The following is an 18,883-nucleotide window of genomic DNA, read 5'->3' on the forward strand; positions in this document are numbered from 1 at the left end:
TAACTCAGACATCTTTCACCTTGCGCAACTAGTCAAATATTTCCCCAAGATCACATAGCTGAATTACAGTAGTTCTGTCTTAATAAAACGTTGATCCTGCTGTGGGAAGGGACAAACATGGTTGAAAAGGAGAGCTAGAAAAGAAATAGCTGTTGCAATGAGAAAACTTAGATTTACATTAATTTGTTTCTCTTTCAGTAATAAAAAGCAAAAGCAGAAATAGGCAACTTTGAACTTTCACAGTGTGGATATGCTCCACCCTAGACAGGTTAGTAACTCAGCTTGCTTACAGATGGCTTGAACAAGAGACACAATGCTGTCCAATTTCTCTCTATGTACTTTTTCCTTTCTAATGAAATGCTGACTGATTTCTCCCTGTATTTGCATATAAAGAGGTACTGAGAAAAGAAAGGGAAATAATTTCTGCTAATACTGTCTTTTCTGTCTTCGGCTAGATTTCCACAGTTTTCACTTATTCAGCATTCTTCCTTAGATTCAAAGAGATTGTTTCTGTAATTCTCAGAACATATTAACTAGTTTGGTTCCTTTCTCTCATGCCTGTTGGGATAATAAAACCAAAGACTGCCTCACTAGCAGTAGTTTTTAGCCTGGTTATTAAAAGAAATGAGGATGACTAATACACAATCCAAGTGAATCTCTCTGACTATACCCTAGAAGGACATTTGAATCCATTGACCAATTTTAACCAGAAGAAGAAAGACCTTAAAGAAATTGAGTCTCTATTGATTTCCTGAAAATAGACAGCTGAATAGAAGAGGCAGATTCTGTCAACGCTTTGACTGAAGAAATCATTGCCAATTCTTTATTAAACAACAAAAATACACTTGAGGAATAAGCCTCTAGGAGTCTACAATCGTAAGAAAATCTCTAAAGCTGCACTCCAAAGTCATGAAATCTCAAGAAATGAATTCACAGGAAAAAATTGTCTCTGTTAGCGGCAATGTTCCTGTAATTACTTGTTTCCTAAATATGTACATTCATTTTTTGTTTTCTTCTTTAACAGGTCTGCCTCTGGAAAGGCATCTAGTAGTGTCAAATCAAGATGCACGGTAGAAAGCTCTGGAGCTCCTGTCCTGCATGCAATGCTGTACTTGAGTTACTCAGAAGAGACCAAAGCGGCATTTTTGACTGAAATATGCCAAAGAACAGGAGCTGTAAGACAGGCATAATGTTCAATCTACAGCTGACCAAAGAGGTGAGGTTCTAAATCTCTATTTTCTACAATCCATCTAGTCATGTATACAGGCATACTGTGGTCTTACCGTATTTTACAACCAAATTACAGGAATGTACATACACAACCTCAACTGGCAGTTGTTTACTGAATGTTAAATTATTTTGCAATAAACAATTACTGCAACATTTCAACTGTTTTCTTGGAGTTTTTTATTCGACGAGCAAGAAAAACTAAAATGGTCTGTATTCATTGGTAATTGTAAGGAAAAGCCATTCAGCAGTTGAATAGACTGCTCTTAAGATTAAGAAAACACTGACTCTGAGCAGGTAGTGGAGAACTCTGCACACAGGATAATTCACAGCTGGAATTTCAAGGCTGCGGGCAGCACTGTAACAGTACTTCTTGTAACAGGAAAGCAGTAATCAGAACAAAAAGTTTGCCACTCTGAACTTCCAGGTGTTTAGGAAAAAGACTTGTTACTATGGATTTACGACCTCTTTGAGCAAAGGTTAGTTTGATAGTATTAAAAACAGAGGGAAAAAACAACTGGTGGTGCATATAATTTTCTGCTACAGACAGCGCAACTACATCAATTCATCTTTCTCTCTCCGCAAGCCAAGATAGAGACACTATAAATCAGAACTCTTATGTCAAGATATAAGGGAAGCAAGAAATATGCAAAACAGTAAATCAACATGAGGTTGCCTACACTACAGTTGGCAGTCACAACTATACTAGAAGTCAGATGATTAATGTTGTCCATTTTTATTTCCACTGCCCTAAGAGTAAAATGCAAGATTAAACACCAGGAGTCTTTGGTAACAGGTGCTGAGGGATTACTGTATATGCTGCTAGCAATTTTTCTCAATGTTCATGTCAGGTGCAGGGAAAAGCAGTGCCGAGGGAAGGAAATAGCCACAGTTCCTTTTAAGTTTTCCTAAATCAGCAGGGAGTAGGTGTTCCTGTAGTAAGTACTCTGGCACCCCAAAATTTACAGAAACAAAAAGATTTAACTAAACACCAAAAGTTATTACAGGAAATCAGAAAAACTGTAAGATTCATTATTATTTCTAATATACATTAGAAACAATTAATATAATGAGTTATACTTAGGAGACAATAAATTCATTTTAAAATAATCTCTTAAGCAGAAAAACTTTCATGGTACGTGTCCTTTGATTTACAGAACCAGATATTCATAAGATGGAATTGGTGATTGCATCACAGAGAAACAACATAGTGTCTCAAAACTTTCCAAAGAAAGAGAGGCAAGTGGAGTTTTACTTAAAAAATTATCAAGATTTCTCAGGACTGTGAAAGGCTAGTTACATAAGAAACTCCAAATCTTGATGATCATTTCAATAACAACATGATTCAGTGATTGCCATTACCATCAATACAAAACATAAGATACATGGGACAAGCGCAGATCAGAAAACATTTGCCTTGTGCAGTGCACAGAAACAGGTGTAGCATATTTCAATAACATCAAAGTAACATACCTTTTGTGGATTGGAATTTTAATTTCTCTGCTCAATGGTCAATAAATAGTTCCTGGATAGTAAACTTTTACTTTAGATTGCTCTAAATAATTATTTTTAAAACATGCTTAGTCCAGAAAACTATATTTGTTACCCTAAGGTAAATGCCCCTGTACATCTAAAGTTGATTACTTTTATAATGGGAAAATAAGGAGGATTTACATTCTTTTTATCAGTTGAGTGCTTTGAGGCTAAGCAGATGGCACACCTCTGTAAGTATAGTGTTCTATGATAAACTAAGGGCAATTTTAGCTTATTTATTTTCACAGCTTCATGGATCACTCCCAAAATCCTGTTTAAACATCCATTACCTGTATTTTAAGCTATGAATGAAAGCTATTAATCTGCAGTCAACACACAGTGGATCTAATTGGTATGAAGGTTCAAATTATTTGTTTACAGCCCAATGCCAAATTAAATGTATCACAACTAGATTTCCAATCCAGGTCTAAAAGAGCATACATTTTCTTAAGGTTTTGTTTAAATAATTGCAGCATGCAAAAGACCATGGTTTCGGACATGTACCCTACACACTTCCTGTTAGAAATAGACCTAGTCTGGAATCTTGTTGCTAAACTTTTTTTGTAATCAAAAGATACTAACTGATTCAAACAAAAGTGCCATGCGAAATGTGTCAGCTTTGGAAAAAAAAAACCAAAACCATCATTGGAAACTGTTTGGGACCCAAGATAAAACTACCATGCAAAATTAGAGATCATTCAAATACCTTTGCTTTCCCTCGTCCAGACATGGCACTTAAGTCCTAATTTTTTTATTGTGTAGCAGATCTTAGCCTCCAATACTAGGCACTGGCTATTCTTGCATGTAGCTTACAGTCTTTCCTGCCAGGATATTTTTATTTTGTTTACACTGAACCAAAGGAAAAAAAAAAGTATTCTTTATGCCTCACCTGCCAGCCGCCTCTGGCTTCAGGAGAGTCAGGATTCCCTTTTGACTGGCATTTACTTTACACACGTGACATAACACCAATAGCAGGCAGTAGAAACAACCTGTTAGTGCTCTCACAGCAATAGGGAGCACAGAAAAGCAGTGACTATGAACATAGATCTCCCACATTTTTGACAAATGCTGAGTAAGTATGAAAAATCAGCCCCTGAAGTTGTTGCTCACAAACCTAGGTGCCAGTTTTAAATACTTGTTTCATGGTTTTTCAGGTTGACTGAGATCATTGTGATTGAAATCTCCCCTACTAGTCAGCCCCACAACAGGCTTTGAAGCTAGAAATATTTGTGAAAATGATTTACAGGTATTTTAAGATGTGCTGCCAGCATTCCTACTGAAAGATAGTCTATGGATCTTTTATCTTAACTTTCTTCTTTTTACATATTTCTTATGCAGTATATTATGAGGATGAGGGACAAGAGTAGAAATTCTGATCAGGGTTATAATATATAGTTCTTCAAAATGTCTGAGACTGACCGCAATTTAACCGTTAAATTTAATTTGTTTAGCTAATGAAAGAAAATCCTATTAGGCTCTGCATAGTTTAAGAAAGCAAGAAACCAAAATATGTTTTCACCTAAGTCTCAGAAAATAATTTTCTCTTATGGGTGTTGAGGTCAGCACTATTTGACATCGAGAACTTCTCAAGCAATGCCTAAACCAGGGAACCACTGCATGGCTTGTAAGAGCAGTTGGGTCCACCAGTCTTCAGCATGAAGAAACACCATCATCTGAGTCATCTGCAGTTCAGATCATTTAAAAACATTCCAAACTTCAACAGAACTTTCTTCAGAAAGGCAGAGAGCTTGGGAGAAGCAACTTTCACTCTCTGACAATATTCAGAGGCTCTTTCCTTAGAGATGTCTCAGGCCTCAGCAGCACCAATACCCAAGGTGTGCCTACACAGCCTGCTCTGCATCTATAGTACCAGGAACAGATTCATGACCTGGCTCCACATGTGCTAGTGTAACACTTCAGCTACAGCAGTAACAGCTGGACCACTGACACAAATCTAATGTCTCTCCTGTGGAGTTTCCCAAGCCAAAGCCAAGCTTTGTGGTACAGGAATACCCACTCCAACCCATTTCCTTCTCTACTAGCTGCTACCTCTGTTTCTTAGCTGATTTTGCTGTGCATGTTCCAACAAACTCTCTGATGCAAAGCCAGGAAAAGTTCATTTGTGTGAACCTCCCCCAGACCTCAAATATTCTAGCCAGGACTTTAAATGGTATGATTAATTTAAAACAATACACAGTCTTTAAGGAAAAGGCCTAGTGTTCCTGGTTTCTAAGCCTTCAGGCTTTACAGATTTTCCCCATAAACAGAAAGATTGTGCAGACTAGCTCCTTTAAGTTTCAACAAAAGTCACACAGTACTGCATCTATAAACAAACATGAAAAGTTATGCAATAAGCTGATAGTTTATCACGTGTGCAAAAACCAGGAAGGCATGAGATTCAAGGGTCTGGGGTCTCTGAATTGCTGTCATCAAAACAGCACAGTGGCTTTAACAAGAGTGTCACCACAAATAGTGTCCTCATATAAGCCTTGTTCATGCACTATATACCAGAATTTTCAAAAAGATCAAAAAGGCTTCTCAGGAGTGGAAAAAAAATTCTGTGGAACAGATTTTGAACACAACATTCACAATATCCATTTGCAGTAAGGCACTGCCTCATCTCCTCCTCCTTCAGTTGCCAAACCACACAGGGATGGGAAAAAAGCGTGGAAAGGGTCACCAGCAGTTTTTCTAAGAATGGAGGTAACTGTAACTAGGGTTTATCCCACGTAGAATAGTGACACGTCAATTATACATGAAGCTAAGGTTTTTCTATTGTTATTTTGTCTCAAAATAATAACTTTTTAAAAACCTATACATTTCTGCATTTAATAGGGAAAACATGCCTTGCTACGCCTACAACAGTAGCATTGTGTGGCCTTGCCTAGTGTTTAAGCTGCATAGAAACATGGAAAAGGATCCCTAGAACAGATTTTTCAGGCTACTTTCAAGATTATCTACATTCCTATAAGGCTCAATTAATTAAAATATTACTATATCTGATTTCAAGCCGAGGCAGGCTTTTGTTCAAGATACACTGTTACAGTTCCCGATCAGCAACAGGAAACAACTTTCAACACTACTATTTAAAAATATCTCCTCCTCAAAAATTTTTACCTTTCTAGAGGTCAAAAGAGAAACAGGCTTTTATGTTTCTCCTTTCTCCTGAAGCAATGTAAGTTTTTTTAGCTCTGAGAAAGCAGGCTTACTGTGAAAGGGGAAAACAAGGAACAGTACCAAGATCCCAAAAAACCTTTAGGTATTGTAAAGACAACTGAAAGGCTCTGGTCCAGTTTTGACTGCACCATGCTACCATCCTTTGAGAGACTATTGAAACTCTATGGCCCAGTCACAATAGAGGAGTTTTATTCAGAAAGATACGTTTATTTATGGAGTAGTCAGACCAAAAGTCAGAGACCTAGAAATTTTCTCCATGTAGAAATTAGCATAGATGGGAACAAGGTTCAGAACAACGCCCCTTGACTTCCTAGAGCTTCACAGAGACACCAGAGAGACAAGCAACAGAAAGCCCTTCCCTCAGTTCTTTGGCAGCACCAGCATATATTTCTCCCTTAACTGGAGGTGGCACGCCCCTACATTGTGCTTGGATGACACACTTTAGACTTCCATGGCCCAAAACTGCAGCACTACTTCTGACAAAGATCCAACGAGAAGCAAAAGTTAACTCATGTAAAAATCCCCAAATGCTCTGTGAATTTTTCTTTTTTCTGTAAAGAATCTTATTTCACATTCACTAAATGAACTCTTTTCATCATAAATGTGTACTAGTAAAAGAAGCAAGATGATGCTAAATTAGCATGGATTAGAGGATAACTGAGACAAAGTTCATAGCTCTGAAAAGAAAGGCAAATTTGGTGCTTGTCATTAAAAGCACAACTGATTGAATTCAGTTTCTGTTTCAGAATCGCCGTTAGAAATTCATTATTCATACCTGTATTATCCAATATTTATAAGCCTACCAGCAGAGTACTTTGGACAGTTTTCAGCGTTTGTTCCTTTACAACATCTGCAAACTGTGCCATGGGAATCCTGACATATCATAAGTTCTCTTGCAGTGATATCCTGACAAACAGTTCACAGAAGTTGCAGCCCTTTTAGATGGCTTGGAAACCTGTCAGCTATAGATCATGAAAAATGACGGTTAAGTATTGAGATAACTGAAAAGTCTCCTGGTTTTTCAAAAGATTGAGAGTCACTGTGGCCTTCAGACACTTTTTCATGACTCAATGCCAGCTGTTGGCCAGTCAGTGAGTATAGCTGTTGGACTAGTAGTCCCTGAGAACAGAAAAATTATGAGCTCTCAGTATTCCACTCCTGATGTTTCTCAAGTAATTACAACCAAAAGTTCCCATGGATGCTTTGACATTCCTCCATACTATAGCATTTTAGTTAATTGGGTTTTTTTCCTGATGATGGATGACTTACATCTGAGCTTCATCTGAGGTTTGCTTTACTTGTTAGGGAACTTGAAGTGGAAAAACTGCGGGATGTTATTCAAATTCCAAAAGAATATTTTCTACTCTTCTACTTCCAACCTCAGCTTCATATTAGCAAATTTCCCTGCCTGTGTAATAATTTCTTACTGACTGACCATGAAAACATTATAAGTTACACATGTTAAAAAAAAAAAAAAAAACCCAAACAAACAAACAAACAAAAACCCCCTGGCATAGCTGGTAGTCACTACTCCATATGTGACTTACAATGAGAAAAACCAAAGTTTAGAATTCATATGCCTGGTACGAGTGACTGCTTCATATTGTAAACAAAGCACCACGTTAACAAGTTTGACAACCACTGTCTTCTACTTCATATTTTATAACACACACATATGTGGGTTCTTAAGCTTCTTACTCCAACTTTATAAAAAAAGCAAATAGACACATAAGACGCTAAACAAAAATTAATGAGATCCACATTTGGAAAACAAGTTGTGGATTTTCTTTTTAAAAGGTCAAGCAGTGAACAACTGACTTGGATTTGCTGCTTGAACTAGCACCACATGATATAACCTGAAGTCTAGAATAAAACTGACTTATATAAAAGTGATACTAATCTAATTATGACATACCTCAAACTAAACCAGGCATTTTTGTCTTGCCAAGTACAGTTTAAACAGCCTCAACATGAGATCTCTGCTGGGCCAAGCATATCCAAGAAGTCACAACATCAGCTAGAAACAAACAGTTTACTCAAAGTGCTGTGATTTACAATAGGGATTTTGATTAACTTTAATTAGTTTCCTGCATTTCAGCAGAGTATATTAAAAGCAAATGAATTATCTCAGCATAAAACAGTGAAATAATGAAGGAAAAACTGAGTTAAACCATCTTCATAAATCAATTCACGCTAAAAAAAAAAACGTGCTAATCCCAATCTGCACTCTGGTTAGATATTACCCATCTCAGTACATTCAGCAATTTTAATTTAAACTGTCTGCAGTTAAACAGAAAAGGGCAGCAAATTGAGACCACTGTCATCATTCACATTTGCTATTGTAGCATTGCATCTGTAAAGAAACAACAGCAGAGCTGCCCCAGTGTTCACTGGGTCTTCTAAAATGCTACTCTTAATCCTTTTACATGATCCACTTATTGTGTGACACTGATTGAACATACGCAGTCCTCACATTTGTGAGAAAAAAAACAGAGGAAAATCTTCTTTCCAGATTGACAGAGTCCAACAACTTTGTAAGTTTTCCATTTACCTTTAAAATAAAATAGAATCTCATGGAATTATTAATAGTTGACTCTCTATAAGGGTACGAAGTTAATCTGAATATAGCTGAGGCATTCACTGAAAAGTTCACTCTATGTTTTGAAATTCAGATCTCTCACTAGATCGGATTGGAAGTGCTGTGAAAATAGCTTATCCTCTTGTTATTTCATTACTTCCACAATTCTTCCCAAGTCAATCTTCTAATTATTGAAAAACATTAAAAGACAAGGACTACTTCATCTTCATCAGTTACATAAGGATTCACATTGGCTAAAAAGATTATGCTCTGCAATGAGCATATTTTTAATAGATAAATATTTCTGTTGTTGATAATAGATATTTCACTTATGCCCATTTAATAAACCATTTTTACTGACAAATCAATAAAACTAGCCATAATATTTTGTAATTAAACATTATCTCATGAAGATTTTTTTAAATATTGGCTGAATATTCAACAAAAAGGGTGCTGTGAGGCCGAGTTTAGACCCTCAGGTCAATTTAACAGCATGAACAGAAACTGAAATCAGAAACCTTAATTTTCAGTCTATTGACTGAAGTTGAAATCTTGAGAATTGCCCCAGACAGAAGTAAAATTCAATACAGAAACCTGAAGGTTGCCTGCCAAAGAGAACCACCCACCTCCAGATAGCTCTACAATTAATTGCTTATCTCAGAAAATTATTTGGATGGGTCCCTCTCATTCAGGGATACACTCCTCTAAAAAAAAAAAATGTCACTAAATTAGGTATTATTCTGGGAGTACAATCACATCCTACAAAAGAGGGTAGACGTATCATCCTCATCTTACAGACAAATGCATACAGATGGATTAAACAACATTTTCACGGTAATTCAGCAAGTTTGATACATCTGTATCTACAGCCACGTTTCAACATGTGCACTGTAGTTTGTCAACCTCACTTCTTCGCTACAGAATCATCTCCTTTGCAATAATGCTTCTAGAGAAGGAAAATCTGAGAAATCTCTCTTACCTGGCAAAAAATGATGCTGCCACCGAGGTGCCTGTGGATACTTCACTGGCAACATATGTGCTTTGGGAAGCAGGGAAGTTGTACAAAGAGGGTTTATCTGCATTGTAGCGGTTCAACGCTGCTTCAGTCAGGCCCTCTCGACTAGTCTCTGTCATAAGCTGAGATATCTGAAGACAGAAAAAAAAACAAAAGTGTCATCAGCTAAAGCTCACTAGCTGACACTTCCTCATCCAGAAGTGCCTCTGGGTTCCAGATGGAATAAGAGAGGTATTTCATTCACTACATCTTGGCTGCTATGTGAACAAGTTTATTGCTTCTGTCATGCTAATCTACAGCACTTTGGCTCAGCTCTAACATTGTCTGCATTAAAACTAATGGGATAAATTCATGCCATCACTAGAAATGTCAGTAATATCTATGGCTTTCCATCCATATGGAAAAGAAAGACTTAACCACAGTCCTTGCTTGGTCTTACCTCAGGGTACAAGACAGCTTAGATGCGCAAGATATTTATATTTTACTTCAGGAAAACAAAATACATTTGTTTGCCTTCGTAAAATAACACAGCACTAGTGTATTAAGTATTTTTGTTGAACTTTCTCCAGAAAAGCCAGCATGCAGCACAGGAGGAAAGAATCCCTTGGGATCCTAGACTATTTATCGACTCTCTGGAAAATTAGGATCATTACCACTCACTGTCATTGGCTTTCTTAAAAAGTTTTAAACATCTCATGATTTCATTATTCTGATGGCCCATTTAACATTTTCTTCCTTGCTAGGAAGCCTCATCTCAGCCTTTCATTGTCTGGGAAAAGAAATTGAGTTCAGCCAGACTTGACCCAGCTCTCCTCAAATTGACTGAAAGATCTTTATTGACTTCAGAGAAAGCTGGTCAGCCCCATTGAAGCACCTCCTCAAAACTTATATTTCAGTTTCTTGACTATTACTTCTGCATGCATTTACAATGGTGTGAGGTCATCTATTGTACTTCATGCAATTCCTAACAACTTCGCTTTCCTCCTTCCCTCATTTCAACCACAAATAGCTTTTGTTCACCAATGTGTGTCACAACATTGCAACATATACCCAAAAAGAATCCTCCCGAATTATTGCTAGCAGTCATCCAAGGTATTGCTTCCTTCCCCCTGCAAAAAGTGGCAAGAACCAGTCTCTCACCAGTTCAATTTCAATTCTTATGCCTACCTTTATCAACACAGTAACAACAGAACATCTTTGCGAGGCACATCATGAAAAGTACTTCAGATCATCCTGTAGTTCTTTTTCCACTTAGGCTTGCTTTATTTCAGCTGTTAAACATTGCAGTTAAAGGCAAAGTTTGCCTGTGATTCGCATTTGGGAGGGGAAAGGACATGTGACACACTAATATCTTTCAGACCAACTGTCAAGCCATCTCTGTTTCTTTTATAGGGAATTGTTACCGATTCTACTATGGCTAAGAAGATAATCTAAGGGTTTATGGTTATTCTACAAGTTTTTAGGCCCATCAACTGTAACACTTCAAGAACAGGAATGCTAAACTAGCCCCTCTATTTTATGAGGAACAAGTGAAATTGCTGAAAGTGCCACTACCATGTTAGTCATACATTGAAACTTTCTAATTTACTGATTCAACTATACTGAAAAAGCAGTGCTCTCAGAAGGCTATAGCCGAAATCCTGGACTTAAATCATGTCATACTACTGTTAAAACACAAGAATTTAGGCTGGCTGCCAGGATACCTCCTCACGTTTCCAGCATGCAGGCAAACAGATATTTGTTCCTCAGTGTTCTGCTAACCTATGCAAGTCCACTTGGGGCATCCAATACACTTGAATTCACTACACAATTATTTCCTAACTTAGCTATATACATGTGCAGTGAACTAGCACAAGATTCTGCCCTGTCCTCTCAAATTACCCTGAAACCAATTTCATCATCTATCATGTTGGGAACTGCTAAGCAGATTGATTTAGAAAAGTTCTCCCTTCAGAGCAGAGTACACTTATAAACCTAACCTCCTCTTATGTATCATCCTTAGTCCATCCAATTCATTCATCCCCCATTGAAATCAAGGATGGACCATCATTAATCAATTGTCATTGCTGACAATGTCACCAGGAAGTGTCACTCATTTCCATAGCAACCTGACAGCATTTAAGAAGTTGATGAGTTGACTTATCTCAGCTGCAATCTCAATTGCGATCATAACCTCCTCATCTTCTGCCAAATAAAGATCTGCGGCTCCAAATATGAATTTCCACAGCCAGTGCAGCACATTTCTATTGCTGTCAGATCTCTTGAAGCTGCAAGACAGTGAGGCTTGAGAGAGGCATTTCAGCCAACCACAAAACAGAAAAGGATTTGTGTGTGTCTGTGTTTGGGATATCCAGAAAACATCTATCATGATATATGGGCACAAAAGCAGTAATGAAATGGTTTCTGCAATTACAGAAACTTTCAGGTGATCCATGCCCATATCCACAAGTCCTATTAATGTGAACAGCACAGAGCAAACAGAGCAATAAAAAGCATCAAACTGATTGTGGACATTTCCTGAAAGGTATTACTCTCAAGCTTTTTCAAAAGCTGATTAGACGCTTGGTTCATGAGCTCTAGAGAATAACTAGTTCTTAAATAAAAGCACTCCAAAACAATCAAATAGTCACTTACCAAAGACATATGAGATTCTTATAAAGAACAAATATGAACCATTCCCCTTCACCTATGAACTCAGAGAGAAATAAGTATTATCCAGCAAATGCAGTTAATGCTTTTTAATAAATGAGGATGAAGATCTTATGAAGTCTATATTTAGGTCACACTTTCTTATAGTAAAATGCCAAGGAACTGAATAAGAAGCTGGAAATAATCAAACAAATTTATAAATTCTGTATTTGTGGAGTACCACACTAACCACAGGACAGAGAGAAAAGAGAGAGAAATATTGGTCAGTTTAGGAATTGCATATGCTACGGACAGATGCAGAATGGGGTTGTTTCTATATAAATGGAGGCTTTTCAGTAGTACTACTATTTTATCATGCATCCTACTCAACAGTCCAAGTACTACAGGGACGGTCAACTGCTCAAACCTCAAGTTGCAAAACATCTCTATGGTACTGACCACAGAACCTGCTGGAGAGGCAGCAGCTCGCCTTCGTGTTCAATCACACAGCTGGCTTTGTTGTAGAACACAGGAAGCTACTGTTGGCATTGATGTTGATGTATTATCTGTGAAAAGCAGCATTCCAGTGTAAACAGCCATGTCGGAGAGCCCTCCCAGAGCTGCCCTGGATGGACACTCATAGTGGGGTATGTTGGGCTTGTTAAGCACCCTCTCGATCCTGAGGGTTCAGCACCACCACCTGGTTTCCTTACTCGGACTGGCACACTTCCTGGGCAAAAATCCATTTCTCAGCGTGAACTCTCTCAGAACTAAACTCTCAAATGCACACACTGTCTGTCCTTGAGCTACACTGATTTACTGTTTGCCTCAGCAGGGACACTTCTTAGTTGACAGTGTATTACAAGGATACCAAAATGGGAACATATTTTATTTTACCTAACACAAGACATAGACAAATTAAGACAAAAAAAGAACTGTCTTAAGTCACAGCCCAGGATATGTTAATCTAGAAATGGTTTCCAGTTTTAGCACTTACTTACTTTGTCTGCCAAAGTGGGATTTTTCAATAGAGAAATGTCTCCAGAAGCAAATGAAAGCTGAAATATTTCCCTGAATTTCAAACACACTACTGTTCCTTATCCAGGAAGCTTCCAACACCCACTTGATGTTACAGAGATAAAAACCCACAGAAGTACCTAGTGATTCTGCAACACTCAGAACCCTCAAGCAGAACATCAGGTTTTGCTTGAACTAGTTCCTCAAGTTACTCTGTTGATACCTTTTCCTTATGTCAAAGCAAGAACAGGATAACAAACTAGAATTTGATATTTAATTAAGGAATTATTTCTTTGGTCATGCAGTCAGTGGAGATGACAGGCAAAGACAATGATATGCCAAATTCTGGGTCAAGCTGGGAACCTTTTTCGTGCCCAGTGCTTGTCAAAGTATTGTTTATACTGCACAAAGTTGTACATCTGGGTCAATCCACAGGTTGAGTACCTCACTAGACACATGCCCACAATATTTGACTAACAAATCCTCATTTATTCCCAGAGTTCAACACATATACATAAAGTAATGGGCAGAAAGAAGTCCAGATAATTCACTACTGACTTCAAGTCAGTTCTATTGCATTTCTTTCTTTTGCCTCATAGATTGGAGAGTGTAGAAATCATTTAAACTATTGTACCAAACTGAAGAGTGGGCTTTGGAGGTAATCTTACCATCTCATTTACTTTGTCCTCCAGCCACAGTATGAAATGATCCATTTCTCCTCTGACATTGCTCACCGAAGTTCACAGACAAACTTGAGTAAACACACCCAGGATATATCAAGCATTTAAGGAAAAATAGTTATATAACAGACATTTCCAAATCTCTTAGAGAATTACTTTTTTTTCCCATCCCAGTTCAAAAGATGTAATTGAAAAATCACACTTTGCACATTAACAAACTCGGGCTTCTTTGTTTGTTTGTTTTTTCCCCGCCTCTGACAATAATGTGTGCCTGACAAGTACAGTTCACATAAATCTGCTTCTTCAGTGTCACTGTGTCTCTCACTAGATACTGTTTCTGGACTTAAGGAGGGAAAGAAGAATAGCCTCCTCAATTCTCTTTCCCTTCCCTTCTGAATACGCACATACCACACATAAGGTTTAAGATCAGTTAATAGGATATATTTTCAGAAATTCCTTTACTGAATCGTTGGCAGCACATCACTGCCTGGAAAAGCAACAAAAAGACAAAACATGGAACAACGCAACCTTTCATGCCTCAATAAAAACCTTTTAAGTGCACATGGAATAAGACAGATGTCCCTCCCAAGGCCCCATTTTTTTCTCCTGTCTCATAAAAGCAAGGCATCCATTAACCTCCTCTTTCACTGCTTTCTGACACTATACAGCAAGAGCTGGTGATAAGTAATGATTTAAATTCTCTACTTCATAGGAAAAAGATGGCTACTCAGTTAAACCACAAGTGTCAGCCAGGCTACATTCTCTTCCAATTCCAACCGAAGAGTCACTCTGTGCATAAGACTTGCCATCATGCAGTATGAGGTTAATTATATTTACATAAGGGCATTTTACAGCTAAGCTCCTTAATGTTTCTAAAGCTCCTAACTGAGGACTCCAAACTGAAATTACTGTACAAATGGAAGTTAGTATTTATGAAAGATGTGAAATATCCTTTGCTCTGGAGGTAGTGAAGCATCCAGGAACATCCCCAACATCAATGCCTGACAAATGAACTGGATGCACAGAAATGTATTCATGCTTGAAGCCAAATTCAAGATACAAATCTGCGTTCAGATTCACTATAAAGCAATCCTTAGTGCCCAGAGATCCTAATCTCAGGAGAGAAGCTCACTAGCAAGAAGAAACCGAAGGCAGAAAGCTCTCTTTCATAAACACACACACACTCATGGATGACTTCTTTGGCAGTTCACTCTTGATTCAGAGCAGCACTGAATTTTCCACCTAATAAATACCGAAGAAATAATTTCCTGGCTTATTTTTGACAGCAAATGTCTACATTAACCAAGAAAAAGGTTCTTCTTAAAGACCCCCTTTAAAAGATGAGTTGAGGAAAGCTCTAAACGATACCACTCTCAAAGCTTTAGTACATCAAAAACATCATAAATTCTTATAAACCTGTTTAGAACACAAGCTTAGCAGCTTCATTTCAAGTTTTCCATTACGCACAATCAGGTGTTCTGGCTCTTCTAAAATATTAATCTTTTACCTTCTATCCAACTGCTTTTGGCTCATCACAGTTCACACTCAGTCATAACAAGATAAAGTTATTCTTCCTGTTTGGCTCAAGGAGCCTAGTTTCTGGTCAATGGGACTCATGAAACAAGCACTGTGAGAGGTATCTCACAGTACATAATTCACATGTGTCTTTGTTCTGACACATGTATAGAATATTAAAAATTTCCTGAGAACTAAGCAACCTCATCGTTCCTGAGCTTGACCTACTCCTACCAATTCTAACAAGCTAAAGCAAGAACTCTAATTTACCAATTAATTTTGAAAACTCAAATAGTTATTCCACTTTCTTTAGTGTACAAGAGTTCATTGTCTGATGTGACAGTGTGGTGGACTGCAGAAGATAAAAATCTTTAATTCTTCAGTAAGGCACCAGCTTCCCAGCCACTAGAAATTTCAGCAACTTGCCTATAGGAAGCAGCATCAGAAAACAGAGCAGGAGCTGACACTTCTTGAGTCTCTTCAGCAGAAGGGAGGTTAATGAAGGGAATATCAGAGTCCTACTTCCCTTAGAGAAGGCATCTCTCAACAAGGGAATGTATCAGTAAGTAGTAGGTCCTCTTCCTACAACTTTGGTATTTTATCCGAGCCCCTCTGGAAATACTGACTTCATCCCTTCTGCCTAACATGCAAGTTCTGCATTACGTTCTGTGCAGTAACAAGAAAGCACAGCAAAAAAATTTATCTGTCATAGCATTCAAAGGACAAGGTAACAGCTGGGATCCACTGAGTTCAGTGTCAAAAAGAAACAAGGGAAATGTGGATAATGTGACCTTTACTATATTTCGTTTTTGTAATTTTAGAGTGTTGTTGAGTGAAGTTAGCATATGAAAACGGGAAAGGGAACTTAAAAGTTAATTTCAAGTGTCATTGTTAAATACAGCCTCAAATACTTTGAGGTAAATCTGAATTTACCCCAGTTTTTTAGAGAGTTTACTGAACTAACTGTAAACTGAAGTGAGATTTTTGGGGTGGAGGCATAGAGGGAAAGAGGAATCTTGTGCTGCCCACACAACTATCAAATTAATTTTAACACATCCTTCACAGGGCAAAAAGGAACAATTACACCATTCAGTCAGAGCAACTCGAAAGCAGTGGAGATTTGCTAAGTCAGTCATCTTTAACATACCACAGAGTACCAAGGACATATTCTGCATCTGCCATAAATCACTCACTACAACAGAGGTGACATTTAAGGAATTATTCAGGACAAAATCCACATTTAGAAGAAATAATTTTGGAATGGTAGTAAGTTCCTGTAGATAAGGGCACTGGTATAGTCTTATAGCATCTTGCCATTTGACTATGACCTTTTTCTCTCATAACGGAATACTAAGTTGCTACAGCTTGAGATCTCTGCAACCGCTGATAGAGACACTGTGTGAGCAAGACAGCAATTCCTGATAGTCCTGTCAAAAGAATGTGTTCTATGAGGAAAAGGCTGGAAAAGGACATGTATGATGTCTGCTGCATTCAGTCTTTCTTGAACAGAGACATACAGAATACTGCTTAGCAAAGGCAACTCGCTACTCATTGTGAATACTGAAACTCTAGGGAGGGTCCTTGGACATGCTTTCCTTCTGCTTTACTCACATTTGCACACAAAATCTGAAATATTGATCTAGCAGAAGGGGCTACCATAATAGCACAGATTTTGCGTTTAAACATAAAACAGTGCACCTTGGAGTGAAGTTTTTCAAAGGGGGAATCACTGGGATGGTAAGAATGCTGATTATCCTTTGTATTTAACGATCAAGAATCAGACTGCACTTAGCAAAAACTACTTTTACTTAAACATTACTTAGTTACCATAACAGCATCTGGAGCTTAATTGCAACCTCCAGCTTTCTGCTATCCAGAAGAAAGCTGACCTTTGACTGCTGCAGCCACCTCCCATGTCCCTCTATAAACAAGACAGCTATTTAACACAGACCCAGTACAATCCTCAGCAGAGATGAAATCTCAATTTACAGAAACATGGCCACATCCTCCCATTAAAACTGCTGTGATACAGTTAGTTCCATCTCACACTCAAGAGCCCATACTATTAAATGAAATATTTTATACCAAATCACTGAATGTCTTAAGATCAGCTACTCAGAGATTGATCCAACAGCTGATCAGACATCCCAATAATGATTGATTTCTCTATTGTAAGACATTTTCCTCTGATTCCTCTTCCTACGAGTTCTGCTGTACAAAAGTTTTTTTGAAATTTTGTATTTATGCTGTATTTTCCACTGTAAATAATGACACTATTTTCTCAACCATCCAGTATTCTCCTCCTTACTTTCACTCATTCACACATTCTTGCTGTAACTTTTGAACTGAAAAGCAAAGTAAGACAAACAAAGCCAAAACCATACAGAGCAATAGTACTGCCTGAAAAATCTGAGTTACCTCTTGAGTGCACTCTCCTCAAAACCAATACCCAATAAGTATTGCATTGGCAACAATGAAACCTTTATTATAAAACAGGAAATCTGCTCTATTAAGCCTGTGACAATGGTTCATTTGCTTGATCAGCGAATTCCCATACAGACCATAACTTGGTAAATGTAAGCTGATGCACATTCCCAAGCAACCTCCATCTGTGAGACATAAGCAATAAAGACTCATTTTGATCTGGCTTAGCAATTAATTCACTTTTCTCACTTCGCCAATGCCTTCCTGAACTAGGTAATCCACAGAAGGAACAGTTAGTACCCAATATACTGATTCCTTTTGATGTAGAGCCTGAAACAGTATTGACCAAGCCTCCTTCTTGGTCACTCACTTTGTATGAACATATTTATTAAGCAGAAAAGCAGAGTGGGGAAAAAAAAAAAAAAAGGAAGAGGGGAAATGACATGATCTAAAGCATTCAGGAGAGCAAATGTCTACCTCAAGTGAACTTAACCCCTGTACTGAAGTTGCTGATTCCAGTCTGCAGTGCTCCTTCAGTCCTAGTGACACAGTCTGCCAAGCTACAGGCAGGATAGCCATCCTGGGGTGCAAGTCTGCTCAGCAACCGTACCTGGGAGCTCCCCCAGTGAGACAGATTCTGCTTGGGCACACCCTTGCGATGCTGTGAGCTATTCCTTGTGAGCAAAGCAGCATCAGACCCAAATACGTCTTTCATTCATGAAGCTCCACCAGGCAAGGTTCTGCAGACAGAACAGCAATGTAAGATATCCCAGCTGGCATATCGCCATACTTATTCTGCACATGAAAAATGGGAACAGCAACTAGCAAAAAGAGGTTCTGATCTCAATTTATGTCTCGAGCATTTCACTAACGCAAAAGGATACTCTGCAGCAACACAATACAACTGGTTCCTTTCTTGTCATGAAGACAACAGTAGCATGGGAATCTGTGGGAAAGCTGAGGCTGCCTCTAGCCATCAGAAGTTCTTTTAAATCTACTTTATTGAAGTTGTTAATTCTTGTAATTACCTGTATATCCTGCTGCTGCATTATAAAGCCGTGCAGCTGGAAACTAATTGGATCTTTTTCT

At 38.1% G+C, this 18,883-nt stretch overlaps 1 protein-coding gene across 1 annotated transcript in view; it reads right to left on the reverse strand.

The window, feature by feature from the left end:
* The window catches only part of KIF26B (kinesin family member 26B), a 301,193-nt gene that overhangs the window by 168,703 nt on the left and 113,607 nt on the right, over nucleotides 1–18,883 (reverse strand). The window contains exon 4 of the mRNA XM_086744394.1: nucleotides 9,495–9,661. Coding sequence (XP_086600520.1) covers nucleotides 9,495–9,661 — 167 coding nt within the window. The remainder of the gene's footprint in view (nucleotides 1–9,494; nucleotides 9,662–18,883) is intronic.

The sequence above is a fragment of the Chlamydotis macqueenii genome, chromosome 3 (assembly GCF_036417535.1).
Source record: "Chlamydotis macqueenii isolate bChlMac1 chromosome 3, bChlMac1.mat, whole genome shotgun sequence".
NCBI classification, from domain to species: Eukaryota; Metazoa; Chordata; class Aves; order Otidiformes; family Otididae; genus Chlamydotis; species Chlamydotis macqueenii.